Source organism: Balaenoptera acutorostrata, chromosome 13 (assembly GCF_949987535.1).
Source record: "Balaenoptera acutorostrata chromosome 13, mBalAcu1.1, whole genome shotgun sequence".
Classification (NCBI taxonomy): domain Eukaryota; kingdom Metazoa; phylum Chordata; class Mammalia; order Artiodactyla; family Balaenopteridae; genus Balaenoptera; species Balaenoptera acutorostrata.
In genome coordinates, this window is record NC_080076.1 from 66,471,930 (window position 1) to 66,495,851 (window position 23,922).

At 57.2% G+C, this 23,922-nt stretch overlaps 2 protein-coding genes across 6 annotated transcripts; one reads left to right on the forward strand and one right to left on the reverse strand.

The window, feature by feature from the left end:
• Positions 1 to 881: 881 nt before the first annotated feature.
• On the reverse strand, positions 882 to 21,860 carry P2RX6 (purinergic receptor P2X 6). Of its 5 annotated transcripts, XM_057527001.1 has the most exons (16): positions 21,688 to 21,860; positions 21,367 to 21,525; positions 20,157 to 20,240; positions 16,207 to 16,345; positions 10,793 to 11,836; positions 9,976 to 10,126; positions 8,204 to 8,275; positions 5,251 to 5,326; positions 4,967 to 5,060; positions 4,791 to 4,871; positions 4,572 to 4,713; positions 4,374 to 4,483; positions 2,918 to 3,011; positions 2,783 to 2,848; positions 2,537 to 2,614; positions 882 to 2,448 (listed from the first exon to the last, which is right to left on the reverse strand). In XM_057527001.1, exons 5-16 carry the CDS (start codon positions 11,227 to 11,229, stop codon positions 2,365 to 2,367), a joined length of 1,485 nt encoding a protein of 494 aa, XP_057382984.1. In that variant the 5' UTR covers positions 11,230 to 11,836; positions 16,207 to 16,345; positions 20,157 to 20,240; positions 21,367 to 21,525; positions 21,688 to 21,860; the 3' UTR covers positions 882 to 2,364. The 5 variants fall into 5 exon arrangements, with proteins under 5 accessions (XP_057382984.1, XP_057382985.1, XP_057382986.1 ...); XM_057527002.1 differs by lacking the exon at positions 20,157 to 20,240 and having other exon boundaries at positions 10,871 to 11,836; XM_057527003.1 differs by lacking the exon at positions 20,157 to 20,240 and having other exon boundaries at positions 4,374 to 4,399.
• Positions 11,815 to 22,336, forward strand: LRRC74B (leucine rich repeat containing 74B). Its single transcript, XM_028162386.2, is given in 9 exon segments — positions 11,815 to 11,953; positions 12,544 to 12,686; positions 13,097 to 13,224; positions 14,053 to 14,264; positions 17,505 to 17,614; positions 18,604 to 18,719; positions 19,763 to 19,835; positions 21,386 to 21,481; positions 22,199 to 22,336. Coding segments are annotated over 9 exon segments (1,155 nt in total).
• The last annotated feature ends 1,586 nt before the right edge of the window (positions 22,337 to 23,922 follow it).

Here is a 23,922-nt window from a genome sequence, read left to right on the forward strand (position 1 = left end):
CTAGGGGGTCCTTTGGACTGTAGTTCAGGGGCCAAGCTTCGAGTCTTTGGAGCCGGTGTGGCCAGCGCTGGTGTGGTGGACTCTTTGCGCAGTGCCTTCCAGTTTATGACCAACTCCAGGAACCTGGGCAGGTGGGGTAGGACGGGTGGGGAAGAAGCCCCAGCCTCAGGGATCCATGATAATAACTGCTTAGCCAGCCATGTGGCCTGTGTTGTGTCCATTGTTCTTTGTGGCACTGAGTCCTCACCTATCCCCAGGAACCACGCGATTGTCCCCAGTGCAAAGCAAAGGTGCAGAAGTTCTGCAAGGGGGAGATGCCAGCCCTGGGACAGCCCTGAGTCGAGGACACTCAGGCCAGTGCCCTCTGCCCTGCTCAGAAGGTGCTATACATACACCCATATGCACCAGGTACAGAGGGGCAGCGTCAGGTTCCCCTCCTCTGGAGGATGGGTACAGACAGAAGTGCCCGGGCCCCAAGGAGGCCACCTAGAAAGGGCAGCAGAGTTCGGGGTCCCCGTGGTTTCTCCAGAGCATGGCATGTGCCTGAGGCCTGCCTGGGGAGGCAGAGGCACACCCACACAGGCACACACACAGCTTCAAGCACATATCCACATGCCTGCGCGGCTACGCTGGGGTGCACACTGTGTGCAGACTGAGGCAGCAGCTGTTTCCAAGCTCAGACCCTGGTGCTGCTCTCCAGCTGCCCCAGGGGATGGGTGCGCAAGAGCCTGAACCTGCCCCAAGTGCCTTCCAGCCCCCCTGGTCCTTGGGGTGGGGTCCCCAGGCCCACCCTGCACTGCCCACTGGTCTCCCAGGTGGTGCTGCGCCCACCACAGGCACCACTAGCTCCTGTCTCTGCCTGTAAGAAGCACGCAGGAAGCTGCTGTCGACAGGCTTTACTCCCGGACCCTGAAGCCATACATCAGCTTTCTTTGGGCCCCGTACATGGGACCCCGCCCCGGTAAAGACCTCAGGGCCATGTTCTCTCACCCTGACCTTTGTGGCCTGCCTCCCCAGGGACACTGCTCTGGGGATTGAGAGGCAGCAGGGACCCCAAGGCTTTGCTGAGGCTCCAGATGCCAGATGGTTCCAGATGCTAGCCCAGTCTGAACCCCAACCCTGCCCTCCCCAGCTGGCCCATGTCACTGCCCCGGCAAGCGGCCAGCATGCCTGGTCACCGGGCCCCGTGAGAAAGCAGCCCCTCGCCTCCCAGGTGGGCACTCCCAAACCCCTGCCGCTGCCCTGGAGCCAAGACAGGGTCAGACCCCTGCAGCCAGTACCTCCCTCCCAGCTGTAGGCTCCCTGCCACATGGGGAGTTCTCCAGCGGGCAGGACTCAGACCCTGTGAGGATGTCACAGCCAGATCCAGGCCAGCCTGCCGGGGCCTCTGGAATTTGTTTGGGGCATTCCTTCTGGCCACTGGGCTCCACTCGAAGCGAAGGACAGGGCCTCATTCGAGCAGTTGCCTCGGGCTGGTTCTTAGGTGTGTGACCTTGGGTAGCAGTGAATTCCAGATATACATTCTCCCCACCCCCACAAGTTCCAGGAGGTTGGGCTGGGTGTCACCAAGGAGCACACAGACGGTCCCAAAGGACCCAGTGACCACCAGCTCAGCTTCTCCATCCTCTTCTCCCAATCCCAGCCCTCCACAGTCTGAGGGCCACCACCAGGAAGGGCTGGTGCATGCGCCATTGCCGGGTCCAAGTGGGTTGGGTCATCTGCCTGCCCCAGTATGAATTCCATGGATGACTCCCCAAACTGGGTGGGGACGAGCCCCAGGCACCCAGCACCAGAGCAGCAGAGACAGCCCTCTTGTCAGACCTCTTTCTACCCTGCTCTAGACTGTGGCAGCACAGACCCTGGAACAGCGCCGAGAGGGTGGGGGCTCTACCTACAATGGAGGTGCTGCCGGGGGAGAGGGCTGGAGTCTGCACAGCCAGTGGAGGGTCTGTGCTGACCACTGGTGAGTGGCCGCTGCTGGAAGCCCTGGTGACAGAGCTGGGAGAGAGTTCTCCAGACACAGCTGGAGCCCTTGTGACCAGTGCCCTGGGACATGTTCCGCTGCAGGTCTCTGTGCAATAGCGGCTTTTGCTGCTCCCTGGGCAGCACCCTGCCGAGGCCAGAGTCAGGGTAGGGACAGTATGCCTGGGAGTTTAAGGATGGAATTCTCCCACTCCCTGCCCTGGTCCTGCTGGGGCTCCATCCATGAGGTTCCCAAGGCGAGGCCCCTCCCTTCCCAGCCCCGACCCCCGACAGCAGGGAACAGGCCTCAGGAATGGGCCAGCAAGCGGGGGCCAGGGCCAAGGCTTTGGTGTCCAGCTCCTGGTAGCAGCCCTGGCCGTTGGTACAGGCGCTGGGCCACCTCTAAGGAGCCTGGGCAGCCAGGTGCAGGGGTGCAGATGCCGGTTTTGTCTGCTCAGGGCTGGCAGTCACCTTTGGAGCTTTTGCCTGCAGATGAGGACAGCAGGTCAGGGCTCAGGCCGACGTTCCCCAGAAGTGTAGCAGAGCCCAGGGGCCAGGCAGGCCGGCAGCTTACCTCCTCATACTTGGTCCTCCAGTAGAAATGAGCTTCTCCATCCACGTACAACAGCAGCAGGTCACAGAGGAAGGTGATCTGGGAGAGACAGGACTGACCTGTGTCCCGGCCCCCAACCCGCCCTCCCGCCACCTCCCCAGACCTCCCCGCAACTAGACCTAACATCACGGGGCTCGGCTGTGCCATTGGATGGGCCTGGGCCCATGTTCACTGAAGCCAGAGGGAGCCCACTTTAGCCAGACTCACCACGCCCAGCCAAGCTGCTCCTGTGCCCAGAGTGATGAATGTGGGGATGAGCCCGAACTTCCCTGCCTGAGAGACCTGGGTGAGCCTCTAAGCCGTGCCTGTCACCCCCCCACCCACCCTCCCCTGCCCACCTACCCGCCCAGTGACGAGGATGTCAAAACGGATCCCGTAGAGCTTTAGCAGACTCCGGGCCTCCACACCCGAAGCCTCCCACCAGTGAGTGGCCGTCCTGGGGGCAGGAGAGAGTCTGGTTTCCTGTTCTGCCTGCTTCCCGGCCAGGCTGGCCCTCCCAGGCCTCCATCTTACTCACCCACTGACTCCACAAACCCCCAGCCCTAACCTGAGTCCTGGGTTGTTTGCTGAGGATACAGGGAAAGAGCAAGCAGGACCCGCCTCTCAGGAGCTCCCTGCCTGCTGAGGGGATGGGGCAGAGAGGTCTCTAAATAGACACCTGCAGTTGGGGCGGGGGGAGCTGGGGGGCAGGCCCAGGGCTGTGAGGGTCCAGAGGGGGGAGCTCACTCTCCCCTGAGAACCAGGGAAGGCTTTCTGCAGTGGGGAACACGCAGGTTGGTTTTCCAGGGATCAGGAAGGAGTTCTAGACAAAGCAGCACCAGCAAGAGCACAGAGCTAAGGGGAGCACAGCATGGGTGGGGGCCAGCTCCACATAGCTGCAAAGGGCAGGGGAGGTCAGTGAAACCAGTCCAGGCAAGGTCCGCTCGTGTGTGTTTGTGCGCGAGCGCACACGCGCGTGTGCTCGCGTGTGTGTGCATGCAAGTGACGAGGGGACATGAGGTGGCAGAAAGATAGGATCCCACTGGGCAGCAGCAGGGGAAGATCTGCTTGGGAGACTCAAAGGCATGAGAATAAATGCAATGCAAGTTCCTTGAGTACACCCTGGATTGGAAAATAAAAAGATTTCGGACTACTATTGGCACAATTGGGGAAATTTAAATATTAGATTCATTCTGCCAATGTTAAATTTCTTGAATGTGACAACAGGACAGCGGTCACTTGGGAAAGGTCCTTATTCTCAGGACACCCTGGGGAGGGGTGAGTGTCTGCCGGACATCTGCTCGTTACTTTCAAACGGTTTGGTTAGAAATCTATCTAAATATATCCAGCTCAGTCTAGAGGAGAGAGAAAGCAAACGTGTCAAAATGGTAAAAACAAAACAAAAGAAAAAACCCTGGTGAACCCAGATGACAGCTATATGGGTGTTCACGGTACTAATCTTTGAACTTTTCTATAGATTTTTGTAAATTTTTTGATAAAACCTTAAGGGAAAAGTAAAAAAGAAAGCCCCCTGTGCAGTGGAGGGAGGTGCTGGAGGCAGGATGGGGGAGGAGGGGCTGGGGTAGGGGTCCCAGCAGCAGCAGGGGGTGCGGGGTGGAGGGGGTAGGGCTCAGGAGGGAGGCTGGATGGAACCTGTGTTGGGGGTCGTGGAGCTGAGACCACCTCCTCCTTCCCTTGGGCCCCCCTCCCACACACAGCGGGCATCCAGAGTTCTGGGAGGGGTGGTCTGCCCTGGCCGCCACAGGAGGACAGGCAGACGAGAACCTGGCTCGGAGCAGGTGGGCAGTGGGGGCCGCACCTGAAGTTGTAGGTCCGCTCCTGCAGCTGGAAAGAGTAGTGGGGCCAGCAGTCAGAGCCCCTGGAGTCCAGGTCGCAGTTCCAGTGGACGTGGACGCCCATGGCACCGCCCTGCACACAGCACAGCACTGCTCCACCGGCTTGGGGCCCAGGGCCCTCTCCCAGCCCTCCCAGAACCCTGCCCCCTCCACAGACCCACCAGCAGCGCCAGGTCCTCAAAGACCCCTCCAGCTGCGGCCACGAGGTCCCCGATACGGAACACAGGGCAGGAGGGGCTGAAGCGCGGGTCGTAGCGGCAGCGCTTGAAATATGTTGGGTCCTGGGTGTCCAAGGCATTGGACCTGAGAGGGGCGGGCAGGGGTCAGGCCAGGCAGGGGACACGGAGGGTCTTCGGCCAGCCAGGACCCCCCCACCTTACTTGGAGAAGTTAAACTTGCTGAAGGTGACGGTGTTTTTGATGAACAGCGTGAAGTTCTCGGCCTGGACCAGCAGGGGCTTCCTGCGGGGCGGGGGGGGGGGCGGGGGGGTTGGGGGGAGGTGAGTGGCAGGCTCTGTGGTCCTGGGGCAGGGGGGGAGGATGGGGGGGAGACTTACACGGGCACAGCACCACTCTCCACTGGGCACCAGCCCCGGATCTCACAGGTCCTGTGGGTCCCGTTGAACACTACGCACTGGCCCGTTTTTATGCCTTGAAAATGCAAGACAAACTCCAGGCCCTCAAATCTCCATGGGGCCTGGGGAGGGGTGGGGAGGGGGCCGTTGACAGAGAGACACAGAGGCACCATGTGCACTGGTGAGCCACCCAGGGTCCCACCAGGCCCCCGGAGCCCCCACTCCAGTGGAAGCACTACAAGGTGGGGGTTGGGGGGGCCGGTTACCGTGGCTGTGGGTCCCTGTCTCCCCTTCAGGACAGTCCTGGTCAGCCCAGCAGCTAGCCAGTGGGATGGAGGGGTGCTAGGGGTGAGAGAGCAGACTTGCCAAGGGATGCCTCCTCCGTGACCTGCCCTGCAGTCCACAGGGACACGCCCCTCCCTGCCTTAGCCCCTCAGGGATCCCTGAGTTTGGGGGCACAAGAGAAAGCTGGAGGGTGCAAATGAAAGGGGGGGCGAACAGCCCCAGCTGGGTAGGGGTGCGATTGCTGTATTCCAAGGCCGAGCAAGACTCCTGCTCTGCTACTTCTGCAGGGGGCAGAAGTGGTTCATCCAGGGGGACTTCCCTGGTGGCGCAGTGGATAAGACTCTGTGCTCCCAATGCAGGGGGCCCAGGTTCAATCCCTGGTCAGGGAACTAGATCCCACATGCCGCAACTAAGAGTTGGAATGTCTCAACTAAGGAGCTGGCGAGCCGCAACTAAGGAGACTGCCTGCCGCAACTAAGACCCCATACAACCAAATAAATAAATAAATATTTTTTAAAAAAAGAAGTGGTTCATCCAGGCCCAGCTCCTCTGGTCCAATTCAGAGGACAGAACAGGGAAGATGGCAGGACGGTGGGGAAGGTGAGTTCATGCCCAGGCGGAGGCGCTGGGGGCCGACCAAGGGGGCGGCTCTGGTGGGAGGGGCCTGGGAAGTACACAGGCTCCTCTCTTTCCTGCTGGTTCTTCTGTAAAACAGGGACATAGGTGCCTGCACACAGCGACAGAGTTCTGGGGATCAGCCAAGAGGGGAAGGTGGTGAGCTTTCCGGGGGTCCCAGGCCCCGAAAGGAAGGCACAGCCTCACGGACGCAGTTCTGTAGTTCTGTCCCGGCTGAGGCTTGATGCTGCTGCCCAGGGCACCCAGTTCAGGGGCAGCAGGGGGGACACAGCATCCGGTGGTAAGAAGGGCTCAGGGGCTCTGAGCAAATGTGATTAGAGGGCAGAGGACAGTGTGGAGCCACCTGCTCTGCCTTGCTGTCCCTACCTGCGTCCTGAATCTGCCCCTCTTCTCCACCCTGGCTGGGCTACCATCTCCTTTGTCCAGACCCCATGGTGACCAACATGGGTCCCCATCTCAGCCTCATCCTCCTCCATCCAGCAGCCCGAATCATCCCTCCCAAGGCACAGAAGATGAAGCGCCCCTCCCCTGAGCCCTTCTGCGCCCCCCATGCTCCTGTGATCAAGCTCAGCTCCACAGCAGGGCTCTTGGGGCCCTGATATCTTGGGCTCCACCCTTCCCACTCCAGTCCAAATAGAGGCTCCAACCCCACTGAGCAGCAGGTGACCCCAGAGGTGCCTCACCCCATACAGCAGGGGCCTTTGCCCACGCAGCCCCCTCTGCCTGGACAGCCTCAAGATCCTGACTGAGCCTCTGAGTCCAGTGGGAAACACTTCCTGAGGCCCTGGGCTGGCAGAGGAGGCGCCTCCCTGGGGCTCCCAGCTGCAGCCTCTGCCCCTGTCACAGGACCTGGCATTGTGGCTGGGCCGTCTGTGCAGAAGCTCCTTGGCGTATGCGGGCTGGACTCTGCAGCCCCGGGGGAGGTTCAGCAGGTTTCTGAGGCTCTAACACTACAGGAAGCACAGTGGGTGTGCTGGGAGGGACCAGACGACCAGGACCCTCAGAGGAGCTGCTCTCAGGAAGCCGGGTGGTCAGATCTGGTGGTCAGTTTCATGGGACAAGCCAGAAGCCGGGACACAGGGCAAAGAGGAATCCCATGGATTCCAGAAAATGCAGAACCATGGCCCCAGAAAAATTTCAGGACAGTCCACACACTGAACAATAAATAGGCGTCGTCTGAGCATTTGGAAAGGGAAGGACATCGTGCGTTTGCCCAGTGCACACACATCACCTCCTCTGAGGATGGGGCCGACCAGGGACATGTGACATCCCCAGCAACTGTGGTGGGACCAACAACCAGGACTTAGGGGCAGGGACCACACAGTTACTCTCCAGCCCAGCAAGCGATTAACTTTTAGCCTCGATTAAAGAAAGATGTCACCATGGAGGTAGGCTTCCAAGGCTATGTCCTGGTTCCTGACTGTTCAAACAAAATCCACAGCTAGGAAACTGTACACTTAAAAATGGTTAAGATGGTAAATTCTATGTTACATGTATGTTATCACAATTTTAAAAATTGGAAAAAAATCCACAGCTGGAGAGAAGAGTCAGTGGGCTCTGTGACAGAGACTGGATCCCTGGGACATCCCTAGGCAAGGGGAAAAGGTGAGATTTCAGGGGGAGGATCTGCATTTCTGGATAAGAAATGGATCTGAAGATGGCAGGAGACGGGCTTGACCACAGTTGTAGTGAAAAGTACCCAGAGACCATAAGGGACACTGAGCACAGCATAAGCAGGAGTGTGTTGTTTGTGCACAACAATGGAAGCTGCCCCAGCACACGTTAATAGAGGCTGTGCGTAGAAAAGGGCTTGCCTGGTTTGTTTTTTTTGGGGGGGGCTGCACTGGGTCTTCGTTGCTGCGTGCTGGCTTTCTCTAGTTGTGTCGCGCGGGGGCTACTCTTCATTGTGGGGCGCAGGCTTCTCATTGTGGTGGCTTCTCTTGTTGCAGAGCATGGACTCTAGGCAAGTGGGCTTCAGCAGTTGTGGCACGTGGGCTCAGTAGTTGTGGCGCAGGGACTTAGTTGCTCCACAGCATGTGGGACCAAGGATCGAACCCGTGTCCCCTGCATTGGCAGGTGGATACTTAACCACTGCACCACCAGGGAAGTCCCCCAGCTTGCCTCTTGCTATTATAAGAGCCCACCTGAGCACTGTGCCCCGTTCTGGGTGTTACCCTGACAACCTCCAGAGTGCCCAGAGGTGGGATCAGGATGGGGAGGGGCCTGGACACCTCACGGGGACAGCAGCAAGAGATTCTGGAACTAGGGACCCGCTGGGAAGCCCTCAGGCAGCCTTACCTCTGGGCATCTGCCCTGAACTTGTTCTGACGTCACAAGGAAATTGGTCACCAAGAAGAACACGTTTTCTCCCTAGAAGACAAGTGTCAGGGTTGGTCTCTGCTCCCTGCTCCCATCGGGAGATGCCAGAAGCCGGCAGCTTGGCTTGTGCGGGAAGGGGCCCTGGCCCCATCGGGTCATCAGCCCTGAGCCCCAGGAAAACGCTCTCCAGTGAGGCAAGGGAGGCAGAGATGGGAGGTTGGCTGGGCTGCTGGCCATTTCTGAGCCCATGTCTGCCTCTCACGTTCACTTAGTTGCTCAACCAGAATTTTCCAAGAGCCTCCTGCTTCCAGGCACTGAAGATCCAGGCTAGTGGGGAGGTGTGCCCCTCACTGCAGGCATGGCCAGAGGCCAGGGGAGCCGGACGTAAGCTCTGTCTGGACAAAAGGTGACTGGCACCTGTGTGCTGCACACGAGAGCTCAGCGGGTGTGGGGGATGCATGCCCAGGAAGGGGAGACGAGGGCTGGGCAGAGGCAGAGGCAGTGGGCGTGGTGGTGGTCAGGATCTAGAGGGGCTTGGTGGCCACCATCATGAAAGGAAGCTTCCTAAGGGTCAAAGGTAAGGGCTGGCAGGCTCAGCCTGGCTGCCACATGGGGACCCACCAGAAGACCTCAGCCATCCAGGGATGGCGTGAGCAGTCGTGAAAGCTGTTAAGAAATGGAATGAACAGGGGGGAGGGACGGTAAGGCATCCAGCAAGTCCAGCCTCGGCACTGGTGGATGTCACTGGATGACAAAAGGCCACACTGGGAGAGGGAGATGATTTCTCTTTGGATGTGGCGGGTGTGCACCCAGGAGGCAGCTGTGCTCAGGGCAGGTGGTCACCGGAGTTAGAATTTGGGCATCAGCAGGACAGAGGAGGAAACTGAGGTTGTGGACAATCGGGTGGAAGGATAAGTTGCCGGAAATGCAGCATGGGAGGGGCAGAGGAGGAGCACTCGACAGCAGTGTTCCAGGTCAGAGAGGAGGCGTCCAGGAAGCTCCAGGTCCTGGCACCCTGCACCCCTCCCACCCCACCCTCAAGCTCAAACCTTGAGCTCCTAGACACTCCTCTCCTTTCCACATGCAGACTTTTAATTTATTTTTTTCTGTTCCATTATGGTTTATTACAGGATACTGAATATAGTTCCCTGTGCTATACAGTAGGACCTTGTTGTTTATCCATCCTGTATATAATAGTTTGCATCTGCTAATTCCAAACTCCCAATCCATCCCTCCCCCACTACCTTCCCCCTTGGCAACCACAAGTCTGTTCTCTATGTCTGTGAGTCTGTTTCTGTTTCATAGATAAGTTCATCTGTGTCATACTTTAGATTCCATACATAAGTGGTATCATATGGTATTTGTCTGTCTCTGCCTGACTTACTTCACTTAGTATGATCCTCTTTAGGTCCATCCATGTACCTGCAAATGGCATTATTTCATTCTTTTTTATGGCTGAGAAATATCCCATTGTATACATGTACCACATCTTCTTTATCTATTCCAGATGCAGACTCTGTAAATGCATCCCTCTGGCCTGGCTTCCCGACACATCGCCTCCTCCACACGGAAACCTCTTACACATCCCTGGAAGTCTTGTCCAGACACCACTCCTCTGTAAGGCCCTTCCCGAGCGTGGCCCTGTGACAGCATCAGCACCCCCTCTGGCATCACATGCCTCTCTTGCACACACTTGGTGCAGGGGTGGTATCAGAGGTGCCAGTACCTGGCAGCAGCACCAAGTCACCCACCTGTGGCGGCTTCACGAAGTCAGCCACATCCCACAGCCGGTTCCCCAGCTCCTTGATCTGGGTTACAGAAACCCCTTTGAGTTTGGTGATGACAGAAATCTGGGGGTCCAGGTCCTGCTCCTGGTAGCCTTTTTTGGCGAGGAGGGCCCACCTGAGGAGGCAACAGGCAGTATGGTATGTCCCTGGCACACGGCAGATCTGGGATCACCTGCTCAGTCTCTCCCCCCATACCCTCCAGGCTCCCAGGCCAGCATTCGGGGGCCCCACCTCCTCCCCACCTCATTTCCCACACCAAACACCCTGCACAGGCCAGAGGCTCCGGCCATGCATAGGAGAGCCAGTACCCTCACCAGGCACCCATGGGCTTGGAGATGCCCACCACCACCTCCTTCATCAGCCAATCCCCTCCCCCTGCCCCGCCTAGATCCAGCTTCCTCTTTAAAGACTACCCCGACCCAGCTTAAACTGGTGGTCTCTACTGGGGGCCTTAGTGCTTCAGCTCTCACAAGTGTCAGGGACTACCTCCTGCCGGCCAGGGGCCTCCTGCGCAGGGATGGAGGCCCATCCTGCTCTGTGCCCAAGCCCAACATGGGGCTGGGAACAAGGCACAGGAAAGGATGCAGGTGGGCACCCAAGCACACAACCTGCTCTTACACCCCACTGGCCTCTAGACAGATGGAGAGCCTTCCTTCTGCCCACTTCCTGCCCTGCTCCACGACCACCAGCCCAGCCCCTGAAGAGTCAGACCCTCACCCCTCAGCCCAGCAGGACCAGCCGTGATCCCTCCGGCTAGCACGCCCAGGAGCCGTTCTCTTACCCCACCACGTAGACCATGACCCCCAGCTGCAGCAACCTCTGCAAGGCGCCCACCCGCCAGTTCCGGGTCTTCACGTACTTTTCCGTTTTGTAATCCAGAAGCCCCCAGCCCACCACGGCCCCTGGGGAGCCCATGCTCCCAGATCCTGTCGGCGGCTGGGGCGCGTGAGTCAGCACAGCAACTGCAGCCACAGCTGAACGGGAGGTAAAGCAGGCGCCAAGCCGGGCCAGGCCAGCAGCTATTAAAGGGACACTCTGGACAGGATTCAGCCTCCACCTCCCAGGCCCAACCCCCAGTTGCCCTGGGCCTCCCATCCGCTTCAGACTCCCTCTGCTGGGCCCCGGGCACGCAGAGAGGAGCAGTCTCTGTCCACTGTCCTCTGGCTTCACCTCCTTGGGGTGATGACAGGTGGGATAGGTATTGTGAGAGGGCGGCATGGGCCAGCAGTAGCCCAGAGGAGGACAAGGAAAGCTTCAGGAAGAAGCAACCTCTGAACTGACACTTGCTGATCTTAAGTTCAACAAGCAGCATTGGGGAGGAATGATCTCGGTGGAGGGAGCAACATATGCGACACTAGAGCGTGTGAGAGCTGGGACCCACAGAATGGGAGCGTGACCCTGGCTCCAGAGGAGGTGGCCAGGCCCTGCAAGGTCCCCCAGACTCCTCTGCGACGCCCCCGAGGAGCTGCCCCACCCCCAGGCTCTGGAGTGGAAAGGGGGCGATGCTGGAGCCGCCTAGGGCGACGGGAAGACAAGCCCGCCACGCGCCAATCGGTCCTGGCTGCGAGCGGGTCAAAGTCAGCCCGGGCCCGCAGCGTTGTCCGCAGCAACCAACAACTCGGGGTCGCCTGGGCAACTGCCGCCCGGGAGGCTCTCTATTGGCTGTAGCGGGCGCCTGTTCGCCAGGCGTCGCATCCGATAGGTCGATGCACCGGAGGGTCCGCCCACATCCCCTGGCCTCGCTCCCGACGCAGCCCTCGCAGTTTCGGCCTCGGTGTCCGCGAGTGCAGAGTGGAAGTAACCATGAGGGGTCCCTGCGAGGGGCCTGGAGAGAAGGAAGAGCTGGAGGAAGGGGCGGCGGCGGCCGCTGGGCGTCCTGCAGGGGTCCCGGAGGCCCAGAAGGGTTCGGACGCGGATTCGAACTCCGACCAGGAGAAAGAAGGTGCCTACGGGCCGGGGGGCAGGCTGGAGCCAAGTAGGCAGGGGACCCCGCCCGGCCGGAGCGCATCCCTCCGTGGACACCTTCGGGGCAGCCGGCGGCCGCTCCAGCCCTGTGCCATCTCCGTAATGCTCCTGGAGGCATCAGGAGTTCCACGATTAGAACAGGCTTCCAGAATGATGTTAAATGCAAAAATCCTGCCAAACACTGTAAGAAGGTCTGTCCCACCCTGACATGGGATCACGGCTGGGTTTTCCCAACCCTCAGGAGAAACTAAAGTAATGGATGTATAGAACTTAGAATTGCTTCAGCTTCCTTCCCCACAAAATGTTCATAAAGCGTATGTGGTCTGCAATCCAGCGGAAGAGACAGCATGCACTTTGGTGTCAGACAGGCAGGGTAGGGCCAGGCTCAGCTGCTACAAGCTGCATGACTTTGGGGAAAGGATTTGCATTCTCTGAGCCTCAATGTCCTCGTCTGTATGTGGGGGCAACGGTCCCTACTAGCAGGAGGAAACGCCTCTGGAAGGAAAACAAGGCTGCATAGTGATGGAGGCAGGGGAGGGGTCCACATCCATCCCTGTCTCCTATCAGGCACCCATAAGCTTGGAGAACTGGGCAAGGACACCCTCTACCTGAGGTCTTGCTGGGCCCACAGCGTCGTGCCTGCTTCCTGCTTTCTGCACCAAGGGAGCACCCCAGAGCTCAACCTGCAGCACCATGGTCTGGGGCCCCAGGTACCCCTGGAGGGATCCTGGGGCCAGGCTTGGAAGGCAAGGACCTGGGAGCAGCAGCCATGGGAGTGGTCCCTTCCTGAGCCCATCCACATACTCCCCGGCCTTGCTCTGTACCAGGCATGTCCCATCCCCCACAGTGGGTGACAGGTGGGATCGGGGCTATGACAAAGTTCAGTACAAGGGCTGGGGAGCCTGCAAGGGGCCCCTAACTTGCTGGAGAGTCAGCGAAGCTCCTGGGTGGAGCCTATAAGGAGAAGCAGGTGTCCCTGGGCCTGTGGGAAGGGGAGGTCCTTCCAGCTGGAGGGCACTGAGTGGGCTGAGCCCTGCAAACAGAGCCTGGGTACTGGCTAGCTATCTGGGGCCCTGAGCTCTGGGAAGGGCCAGGCCCCTCAGGCCCCTCTCTGCCCCAGGGGGCCTGGGTTCTGGCTTCTGTGTTGACCTCCAATCCCTACATCAAGCGGCTGGAACTTCGGGACAGTGGGCTCTGTGGGGCCGGCGCAGAGGCCCTGGCAGGTGCTCTGAGCAAAAGCAGTATCTGCGGTAGGTGCTGTGCCTGGGACAGCGGGGCAGGCTACCCCCACACCGGGACTTGTCACCCCCCCGACCTGCTGGTGTTGCTGGGGGCAGGGCCTCATCACAGGGTGGGGAGGGTGGGGTGGAGTTAGACCCTCTGTGGTGCACCCAGTGCTGGACCCCTCCTCTACCCTCTTCTGCTAGCCAGCACCCCTGCATATGTTGTCCTCCCAGTGCCTGAATGCAGGTGGGAGAGTGCGGCACAGAGGGTCAGGGGCCGGGCAGTGCGGGGGGCGGAGTGCTGGAGTTTGTCAGGGCTGGATCCAAATGCCACCTCTGCGGCAGGGTGACCCTGGGCAAGGAGCCAACCTTGCTGAGCCTCAGTTTCCAATCTGTGAAGTGGGCCCAACAATGCCACTTAGACCTTGGGTATGTGGGGAACATATGCTCAGCGGAGCGTCTGCTCACATATGAGCTCCATGCACAGCCACCTGGGCTGTCACTGCCAGTCCCCGGAAATGTGGCAGTGGGGGCTTCTGTGGGTGGGCTGTGTTATGCCAGGCACGAATCATCAGCGGGGTGGCTGCATCTACATCGCAGACGTCCTCCACAGCCCCACAAAGCAGGTGGTTTTAGCCCCTTGACAAAACTCGTGGAGACATGGAGTGGGGGTTGAGGTCTGGGAAGCTGCCTGGGGCCGGAGGGGACCCAGCTGATGGGTGGCAGACTCACCATCCACCCCTGGACAGTCTGACTGCAAGGCCCCTCCTGCTGTGTCAGGCCTGGAAGGTGTGCGGGAGGGAGGAGGGTGATGCCTGGCTTTGGATCCCACCACTAAGGAGTGGTGCCGGCCCCCAAATGTGGACCTGTCGGAGAACCAGCTGGGAGCAGTGGGAGCCCGGGCTGTCTGTGCCACCCTGGCGGTGAACCCGGCTGTGCAGAAGGCACAGCTGGCAGAGAATGGCCTGGAGGAGCAGGTGGCCCAGTACCTTGCTGAACTCCTGCTGGCCCACACAGGCCTGAAACCCCTGGACCTGAGCTATAACCAGCTGAATGACCAAGCAGGTAACATCCGGCCACTGGCCAGGGCGACCATGGTGGCACTCAGGTCCATCTTCCTGGGGCAGGGTGGGTGGAGGCAGGCAGGACCACTCTGAGCATCCATGCTGTGGATCCTGCTCCCCACCCCCCATCCCCGTACAGAACTCTCGGCCCATTCCCCGAATGTCTTACTGCCCACCACTGCATATGCTGGGTGCTGACAGCCACTAGGGATCCAGCCATGAAGTATACTAAGTCCCTGCCCTCAAGGAACACACATTAACAAGATAACTCTCCATAATTATTGTTACAAAAGAAACAAACAGGGCTTGATTCTAGAGACGAATGTGGAGCCCCTCCCCGCTTTAGAAAGGTGACCACTGGGGAGGACTCTGTGAGGAGGAGATGTTTAAGCTGAAATGTGCAATGGGGGAGGAATCAGACATGGCAAGACCAGAGGGAGAGCATTTCAAGCAGAGGAACTATTTCCCAGGCACACAGACACCAGTGTGACTGGGCTACCGAGCCAGGAGAGAGGGTCCAGCTGTGGGATGGAGAGACAGCAGGGCCGCAGAACTACACATCATGGCAAAAGGCATGAGGATTTCATTCCGAGTGCTGTGGAAGACATCAGTGGGATTCCTTGATCTTACCACTTTCTCTCATGCCCCAGGGCCTTTGCATGGGCTGGCTGCTCTGCCAGGAACATACAGTTCTACCTGCCTGTCCTCAACCACCCAATCAATTTTAAGAATCACCTGGGGGCTTCCCTGGTGGCGCAGTGGTTGAGAATCTGCCTGCCAATGCAGGGGACATGGGTTCGAGCCCTGGCCTGGGAAGATCCCACATGCCGCGGAGCAACTAGGCCCGTGAGCCACAACTACTGAGCCTGTGCGTCTGGAGCTTGTGCTCCGCAACAAGAGAGCCCACGATAGTGAGAGGCCCATGCACCGCGATGAAGAGTGGCCCCCGCTCGCCGCAACTGGAGAAAGCCCTCGCACAGAAATGAAGACCCAACACAGCCAAAAATAAATAAATAAATAAATAAATAAATAAAAATAAAGGAATTCCTTTAAAAAAAAAAAAAGAATCACCTGGGACCCTGGGTTAGGAATACAGATTCCGTGGCCCTGGGCCTCCTGAACCTCTGCATCCTCTTGGGGGAGATGCGGGTGCATCTGCATTTTAACAGGTGCCCCAGGAGATTTGTCTGATCCAGAAAGTTCGGGGATCACTGTTCTGACTGCTTAGTGTGAGTGGGGGTGGCGTCAGCCTTGGCTTGGGCGAATCAGCCCTAGAGTTTAACCGCCAGAGAGACAGTCTGCCTTCTAAGAAAACTGTTGTGAAATCAGTGAAATTAAAAGAGAAACTCTCCCTGGCGGTAAGAATCTGCCTGCCAATGCAGGGGACACGGGTTCGAGCCCTGGTCCAGGAAGATCCCACATGCCGTGGAGCAACAAAGCCCGTGCGCCACAACTACTGAGCCTGCGCTCTAGAGCCTGTGAGCCACAACTACTGAGCCCACGTGCCACAACTACTGAAGCCCATGTGCCTAGAGCCCGTGCTCTGCAACAAGAGAAGCCACCGCAATGAGAAGCCTGCGCACTGCAAGGAAGAGTAGTCCCCACTCGCCACAACTACAGAAAGCCTGTGCGCAGCAACGAAGACTCAACACAGCCACACACACACAAAAAAAAGTAACTATAAAAACATTAGTTCAAAAAAAAAAAAAAAGAGAAGCTCATTTAAGACTTTCAACAAACTAAGGGTAGGCGTCCCTCTGGGCCTGCACGGTCAGAGCGTTAGCACAGGAGAGGCAGTGAGGATGGAGGGGCTGGAAGGCAAGGCCCCACGAAGGCTGCATGGCAGGGATGGGCTGTTTCCCCAAGTGGGGATCTGTGGGTGGGACAGACTCCCTTAGGGGTCTCAGTCTCCCCACCTGACCCAAGGCAAGGGTGGCACCTACCTCATGGCTTGGCTGCAGGGGTCATGAAGAACAAGCATTGGAACTACAGGAGGCTGATTCATGGGTATAGAACTTTCTCACCCTCCAGCTGTTCAGCAAAGTGGCGGACCACCGCCCTCCTCTCCCAGCCCTGGAGTGTCTGAGGAAGAGCAACGTACATGTCTGAGAACCAGTGGGTGTCAGACCCAGGGCTGGATGCGGGGTGTGAGCCCCCTTCTCTGGGAGGTTCCTTAGGAGGCAGCCCAGGGAGTCCTCACTGTCCTGCAGGGAGCTCTCCTAGGTGCTAACATTTCTGTGGAACTGGCAGCTGAGCCCTCTGCTCTGGGCATTTCTTCAAACCAGCCTGTGCTGGGTGCCAGCACCATGGACAGGGGTCAGATTCAGATCCCCTGAGGGGCTCCCAAGTGTGTGGGAGAGATGGGCCAGGCAGAGAGGTCTAACAGCCAGAGCCTGGAAGGATGGAAGCACAGTGGACGTGGGGTCCACAGTGGCCTGGCCCAGCCTGGCGGAACAGGCAAGGCTTCCTGGGTGAGGATGAGGAGCTCTTATCCAGGTGAAGAAAGGGATCAGCAGGTCCACACGGGGGGCAGCTAGAGGCTGAGAACTGGGAGCAGGTCAGACCAGCTGAGTGTTGACAGAGTGGAAAGCGGGGCGGGTGGGTAGGGCTTCTGACCATTTTATGTGTGAAATATCTCTCAGCTTTCTTACCCACCCAGCCCTGCCCTTTCCTTTTCTACACCATTGCCTCCTCCCTGCCACAGCTGTGCTGGCCCTGTCACCTCTTGCGTAGACCATGGCACAAGCCATCCAACTGGTCCCCCAACCTCTTGTCTCCGACCCCTCCCACCCACCTTCTCTCTTCTTAACGTATCTCTCGAGTGCCCGTCACTCCCACCCCCTTCCACTGGCTTGCCTGGCCGGCCCAGCGCCAGGCCTGTGTGCATTTCCACAAGCACATCCGCTCCTCCCCGGGTCCACTCTCCACGGTGCCTGCCCACGTGCACGGTGTGTCCCTCAATCTTCAAGGTTCTCTCTGCTTTCTTGATCCCCTAGGCAGGGTTGGCCCCCACTCTGTCCCCACACCTCCCTGTTGTGGTCTGTAATAGCTAACATCCCATTAATTTATATTTATAGCTTCTCCAATAAATGTGAATTCCTTGAGGGCAGGGCAGACCCACATGGGGTTCAACGCCCTGACGCTGGTGTGCAGCAGAGACCCCAGCCCACAGCGGGCATCGGTATCACTTTTTGAAGGAATGAACAGAGTGAATAAAAAGTCTGTCTTCCTGTTTCTGAAGGGGAGATGCTTGGACCAGCCCTGGCAGAAAACACAGGACTCACTGAGCTTAACATAAGCTGGAATCACCTGTGAGGCCCAGGAACTGTAGCCTTCGCCAGGGGACTGGAGGTATGAGGCCTCACCCAGTAAGCCCCTCCAGCCTGTCCTTTGGGGGCAGGTCTCCCAGGGGCCAGCCCCCCATCTTTTGCAGCTCTTCAGAAATGAGCCTTGGATCTTTCCAGCAGAGCTCAAAGAATGTTTTTTCAGGTGATTTTCATTTTCCTGGCTCTACTTAATGACGACAACACGTGGTCTCCCCGTGCCCACTCTCATGTCACTGAGGGGTCCACAGCTGAATGTCGCACACCTTCTGAGACATCACAGACACGCAGCCTGTGGGGACACTGTGCAGTCCAGTGACACATGCTCACCGCTGGGCAGATGCAGATGCTTCCCTGAGAAGACAGCCTTGCGCCCTGGGATCCCAGCACACACTCTCAAACACCCTGCCTGCTCCCTTGGGTCTTGGGGTTCGTAGGCCTTGGGAGTGGGTAGCACAGGCGCCTGTGATGCTCCCGGTGGCAGCTGCCTCTGTGGGATCCTCCTCAGGGAACGGCAGCTGCTGCCTTGCCCTCTGACAGGGCTGACCTGGGGTCCTGCCCCACAAGGTGACAGATCAGTCTCTGTGTCCCCAGGGCACCCACGAGCTCCCACCCTCCTCCCCATCACATTTCCCTGGGTATGTTTCATCCAATAGCCCTTCACTGGGGTGCCCTCTGGGCCCTGGGCTGCGCTGTGCCTCGGGGGCCCTGCCCTTGAGAGGTCCCCACTCGGGGCGGGGGGAGCTTCATCATTGTGTCTCTGGGGCCTGCTGCCCGAGGAAGATGGCCCAGTCCTGAGGCTCATTCGCATCCACACCCACCCTCTGTGCTTGCTTCTGGTCTTTCCACTCTGCCAGTCACCATCATCCAAGCCCCAGGGCTCTATTCTGGAACCTCTGTGGTCTTCTGCTCTCTGTCCACGCTCTTTGCTCCTCGGGCCTCCTGGGCTCGGAGGCTGGGGACTGGCTTCCTCCACCTTCACATGTGGTCCCATGGGGTTGCTGCTTTGCGTCCCAGGCAAATATCTTCCTGAAGGTCTTGGACATCTCGTATAGTGGCTGTGGGGATCCTGGAGCCTCCGCACTGGGGGAGGGGCTCAAGACCAACAACATGTTGGAGGAGGTCTACATGAGGTGAGAGCATGGGGTGCCCCGCCCCTGCCTCCAGGCCCACGGCCACCCAGGGACTGGAGCTCATCTTGCCGCTGTTCACCACTTCGTGACCAAACCTGCCACACGCACTCATGGTGCGGCTGCAGCCACAGCCCAGCTCCGTCCTTCTCACTCAAGTTCCTCCTTTGTAAGTTGGGACTTGTAATGCCTACTGCGAGACCGGGGGCTGGGACGTGCAAACGTGTAAGGCATCTTCAGCAGAGCCTGGTGCGGGGGTGCGTGGGGTGTGTGCTCCACACGAGTTTTCCTCCGTTTCAGGAGGAGTGGTCTGCTCTGCTCAGCACACGGCTGCTGAGGGGGCCTGCCATGGGTGGGCTGCTCCTCCAGGCCCTGACAGGGTCCCAGGCCTCCTGGGGAAACCAGAGCGGGAGCCACAGCCCAGAGGGAAGGGAAGAGGCAGAGGCCAGACAGGTCATGGGCTACTGCGGCTGAGCCTCACACCGGGGCTGCCGGAATGAGCTGGGCCTGCCTGCCACTGGCAGGGACATGTGCTCCATCCTGCCCACTTTTCCTCCTTATGGAAGGAGCCATGGCCAGAGGAGAGATGCTGAAATTCAAGGCCAAGCTGGGGTCTAAGTTAGAGGGACATGGGGCTGACTGTGGAGACAGAGTGGCCGAGAAAAGTGCTGAGGCCTGGAGTTTGTGCCCATCAGCAGCAGGAAGAGGTGGGGCGGGAGCTGGGTGGCTGTCATGGGGATAGGTACGGGGTGCCAGCTGGGGCAGGATGCCTGGGAGCACCTGCTGAGTGCTGAGGGCCAGGGAGCAGCAGCTGGTGCAGGAGGTGGAGGGAATAACACTCTAGGTGTGTTTGCTGGGCAATCTCCCTGAACACTGGAGCCTCCGATGAAGCTTTTACACACTGCCCTGCCCAGGGCCCCCCGCGTGTGCGTGAAGCTGGACCTGGGGGCTGCACCAGCAGCTCCAGCCAAGACCCTGGGGGCAACCTGGCTCTGCACAGTTGTTTGCAAGGCAGTACCATGCATATATATGCCTTTCTGTTGCAGCAACAACCGCATCTCTGCAGTGGGAGCCCTGAGCCTGGGCCTGCAGGTCAACCAGACACTGAGGATTCCTGTTGTGAGTGCTAGCCTGATGAGGGAGGCCCCGGCACAGACCTGCCTGTGACTGTCCACACAGACCCCTCCCCCACTACATCTCCTCACCCCAGTGGCAGTGGGTACATGGGTCCCAGAGCCCAGGTGGGGTAGGGGGCCCCCTGACTTCCTCCTGCGACCACTTCTTCCGCTTGTCATTCACTCACCCACCTCTGGCCTGACCCAAGAACTCCTTCAGACTCCTCCCCCTCCATCCTTCCCTCCCAGCTGACCCTCCCCCTCCCCCTCACAACTGGAGTTGTGCTCTGCTGAAGATAGCCAGGGCCACCTGGCTTCCCCTCACCTTCCCCTGCTCTTCCCCTGGCCTTGCTGGAACTCAGGGGCCGCCCAGGTGTTCTGTCTCCAGTGGGGAGGGTGTGGCTGATCACTGAGAGCAGAGAACAGAGAAGGGAGGGAGGAGCAGGCCCACAAAGACCACTGTACCAGCAGCTCTGGGGGCATCCAGCCCTGCGTGGCCCTCAGCTGGCACAGGAGCCCCCAGCAGCACCCCCTTCCCCAGCCTGAGGCTCACTCCTCTCCTAGCCCCGGCTGAAACCCAGACCTCTCTCTAAGCTCTGGGTCCCCATTTCCAGCCACCTGCTGGACCAACCCCCAGATGGGAATAGGCACATTGGATTCTGGGAGTTGAACCTGAACGTGTCGTCCCCCTGAAGGGCTGCCTCTAGGTGGGGGCTCCTTCCCACTGAGTCAGAAGCTGGGGCCCCAGCACAGACCTGCCCGGGGCCCAGTGCTGAACCCTCCCTTTCCACATCTTCCCTCCATCTCACCTCCTGCAGAACAGTGTGGGGAGGAGGGGGGAACGGGGCTGCCTGCTCCTCCTTCTCACCTCCTCCTGTTCACCGTCTTGGCCCTTCCTTCCCACCTGCTTCCAGGTGATCTTTCTACACCAGAAACATGCCCCTGCTTTAAATCTGTTGGGCACTCCCCTCTGGACAAATCCAAGCTTAGCGTGTCATTCACAGCATGTGGGCTCTGGGCTCTGCCAGCAGACCCCCCACCCCCCGCCCTGAGGCACATCATTCTCACCCCAACCTACTTGCAATTCTCCTACCACACAGTGCAATTTCTCAGCCCTGCTTTGATCCTGCGGCTCTTCTTACTGAAATGCCCAGCTCCACCCACCTCACCTGTAATGCTCAGCTCAGGGGTTTTATCCCCTGCCCACCCTTTACCTCCCAGGGAGGGTTGGTGCAGCCAGTTTCATGGCACTCTTCACATTATACTTTTACGTTTCCTTTCCTCTCCTCCCTGCACCGGTGAGTTCTTTAAGGGCGGGGTGTGTCTTGTGTGTCTATGTCTTTGGCTCCCAGCACAGAGTGGGCGAAGAGTGGGGGCTCAGTGTCCACTCCCTTCCTTTCTTCCCCGACTCCAGCCTCACCAAGGGCATCATGTCTGAGGGAGGTGCCTTCTGAGCTGAGGGAGTGGGGCCGCCCAGAGCCACATCAACAAAGATGAGGGATCCCTCCCTCCTCCCTGGGCTCATCGTCTCTCACCTGTGTGTGTGTTTCTCAGGTGTCCAGGAATCCCATGTGAAGTGAAGGCTGCTTTGGTGTTCTCAGGTCTGTCCGGGCTAATCCACTGTCTGCCCTAGAGCTGCTGGATTTTTCTGTAAGAACTTCTCATAAACCTCATCTCTGATCCTCCCAACAGCCCTAGGAGGTATAATTTTCCCCATTTTAGAGGAAAAAAAGTGGGGATTAGAGAAAGAGTGCCCAGCGCAGATACACAGCATGGCCACATCCAAGTTCAACCTGGGTCATGATGCCACTCAGACTCGCCTCCCAGCCCTGTGTGGGGTATCACGGTGGTCTCACCTCAGACCCCTGCCTGGGTTCTTCATTGGCCGAGAGAGAATAGGTGGCTTTGGGGGCACAATGCTCACTGCTCACCAATGTTTGGATTTGCAGGTTCAGCTCTTGCAAGGCGGCCCCTCTCCCTGTCCAGTACTGGCTGCAGGTGGATCCTAGTGCTGGAAGATTCACTTGGGGAACTGCACAGGAGATGAGAATGCCTTTTCACTCAATTTTGCCTTTTTAATATAGAAAAAATGTCACTCTTTTCTAAGGTGGTTAAACATTAAGGAGAGAATCCCCAAATACAAATTATGAAAAGAGTCTAGTCACAAATCACTGCTTATCCTACTTCTTTTCTTTTCAACCCAGGCCTGAGTCAAAGCCTTTCCAGAGATGTGTTTACAGTTTCAATCCTTCAGGCTTGGGACAACTAATGCCCTAATAAGCTTCTTTGATACCTTCGGTACATAAGTAAAACAGTCAAGTTCTTAGAAGGTGATAACGTACAGACTTGTAATGGGTTTCTCCTCAGGATATCCATGTGAACAGAGAGTTTGATGACCTCACCAGCTCAGTGAAGGTCATTCTTCCAGGGCTTTGCATAAAGACGGCTGCCCGCAGAGTGGAGTACAAAAAAGAATTCCTGCCCGTCTTCAGACTGTCTGAATGACTGTGTTGTGTAGTTTCCTCATCTCTCCCATCGGCCACTTCAACTTTGAGATGCCTTTCAACACATGAGTCTGCACCGAGTCCCCATGTCAACTGGGTGGTAAGTCCTATGGAGCCGGCCTTCATAGTGACTCAGACACTGGTACTAATCGGGGCCTTCCTTTGCTCTCACTCATTCGTGTAACACTAACTTGTATTATATTTTGCACACTGAGCTGGGCATGGGGTCAAAGATGCCCAAACAAGACCCTGCCCTGGAGACCTTTGGACACAATTAAAATATAAGGTGGTCTGCAACTGGCATTCTCAAAGTCAACTTGGGAGAAGGCAAATGGACACAGCTTTTTTGGAAAGCAATTCATTATCATGCACCAAGAGCCTTAAAACTGCCTGTCCTGCAATCCAAAGTTCTGACTAATCTGCTCCACAGAAATCACCAGAGATGCATGGAAAACCGGATGCCCAAAGATGCACATGAAAATGCTGTTTATAATGTGAAAATTGGAAATGATCTAAATGCCCAGTAACAGGGGATTGGTTAACTACAATTTGGAATTCTGTAAACATTAAAAGTCAAGGGTTCGAAGAACATTTAACAATTTGTGAAAATGCACATGATTGATGTTAAGTGAGAAAATCAGGATAAAAAAATCACATGGTTTGTCTGGCAGCTCCTCAAAAGGTTAAATATGGAGTTGACCATATGACCCAGCAATTCCACTCCTAGAGAAATGAAAACATATGTACACACAAAACATCTGAACCATCTGAACCATCTGAACACAGATGTTCATAGCAGCATTGTTCATAATATCCACAAAATGCAAATACCCACCAAATGATGAGTGGATAAACAAAATGTGGTATACCTATACAATGGAATATTATTTGGCAATAAAAAGGGATGAAATCTGGGGTTATGGAAATGTTCTAAAATTGATTAAGGTAAGGGTTGCACAACTCCACTGACATACTAAAAGTATTTGAATTGTATACTTTAAACAGGTGAATGGTATGGTATATGAACTATGTCTCATAAAGTTGTTTAAGAGAAAAAGGAATGAGGGACTTCCCTGGCGGTCCAGTAGTTAAGACTCCGAGCTCCCAATGTAGGGGGCCTGGGTTCGATCCCTGGTTGGGGAACTAAGATTCCACATGCCGCATGGCGCCACCTAAAAAAAAAAAAGAGAGAGAGAAAAAGTAATGAAGTACTGACACATGTGACAACATGGATGAACCTTAGAAACATTATGCTAAGTGAAAGAAGTTAATCATAAAAGACCACATACTGTACGACTCCATTCATATGAAACGTCCAGAATAGGCAAATATACAGAGACAGAAAGAAGATGAGAGGTTGCCTAGGGCTGGGAGAGGGGAGGAATTGGGGATTGACAGCTAAAGGGTATAGGTTTCTTTGGGGGATAAAAATGTTCTAAAACTGACAGTGGTGGTGGTTGCACAACTGTGAATATACAAAAAAAACATTGAATTGTGCACCACTTTAAATGGGTGATGTTTGATATGTGGATTATATCTCAGGAAAGCTATTAATAAATAAATAAATAAATAAAATCATGTTGTTTG

Bases quoted from the DNA above. Each gene is read 5' to 3' on its own strand.
- P2RX6 (XM_057527000.1), bottom strand. From the start codon at position 11,229: ATGCCGCCCTCTCACAATACCTATCCCACCTGTCATCACCCCAAGGAG. The intron at 4,872-4,966 runs GTAAGTCTCCCC...CCCGCCCCGCAG, and splicing joins GAGAGTGGTGCTGTGCCCGT to GAAGCCCCTGCTGGTCCAGG. The intron at 4,714-4,790 runs GTAAGGTGGGGG...CGCCCCTCTCAG, and splicing joins AGCAAGTTTAACTTCTCCAA to GTCCAATGCCTTGGACACCC.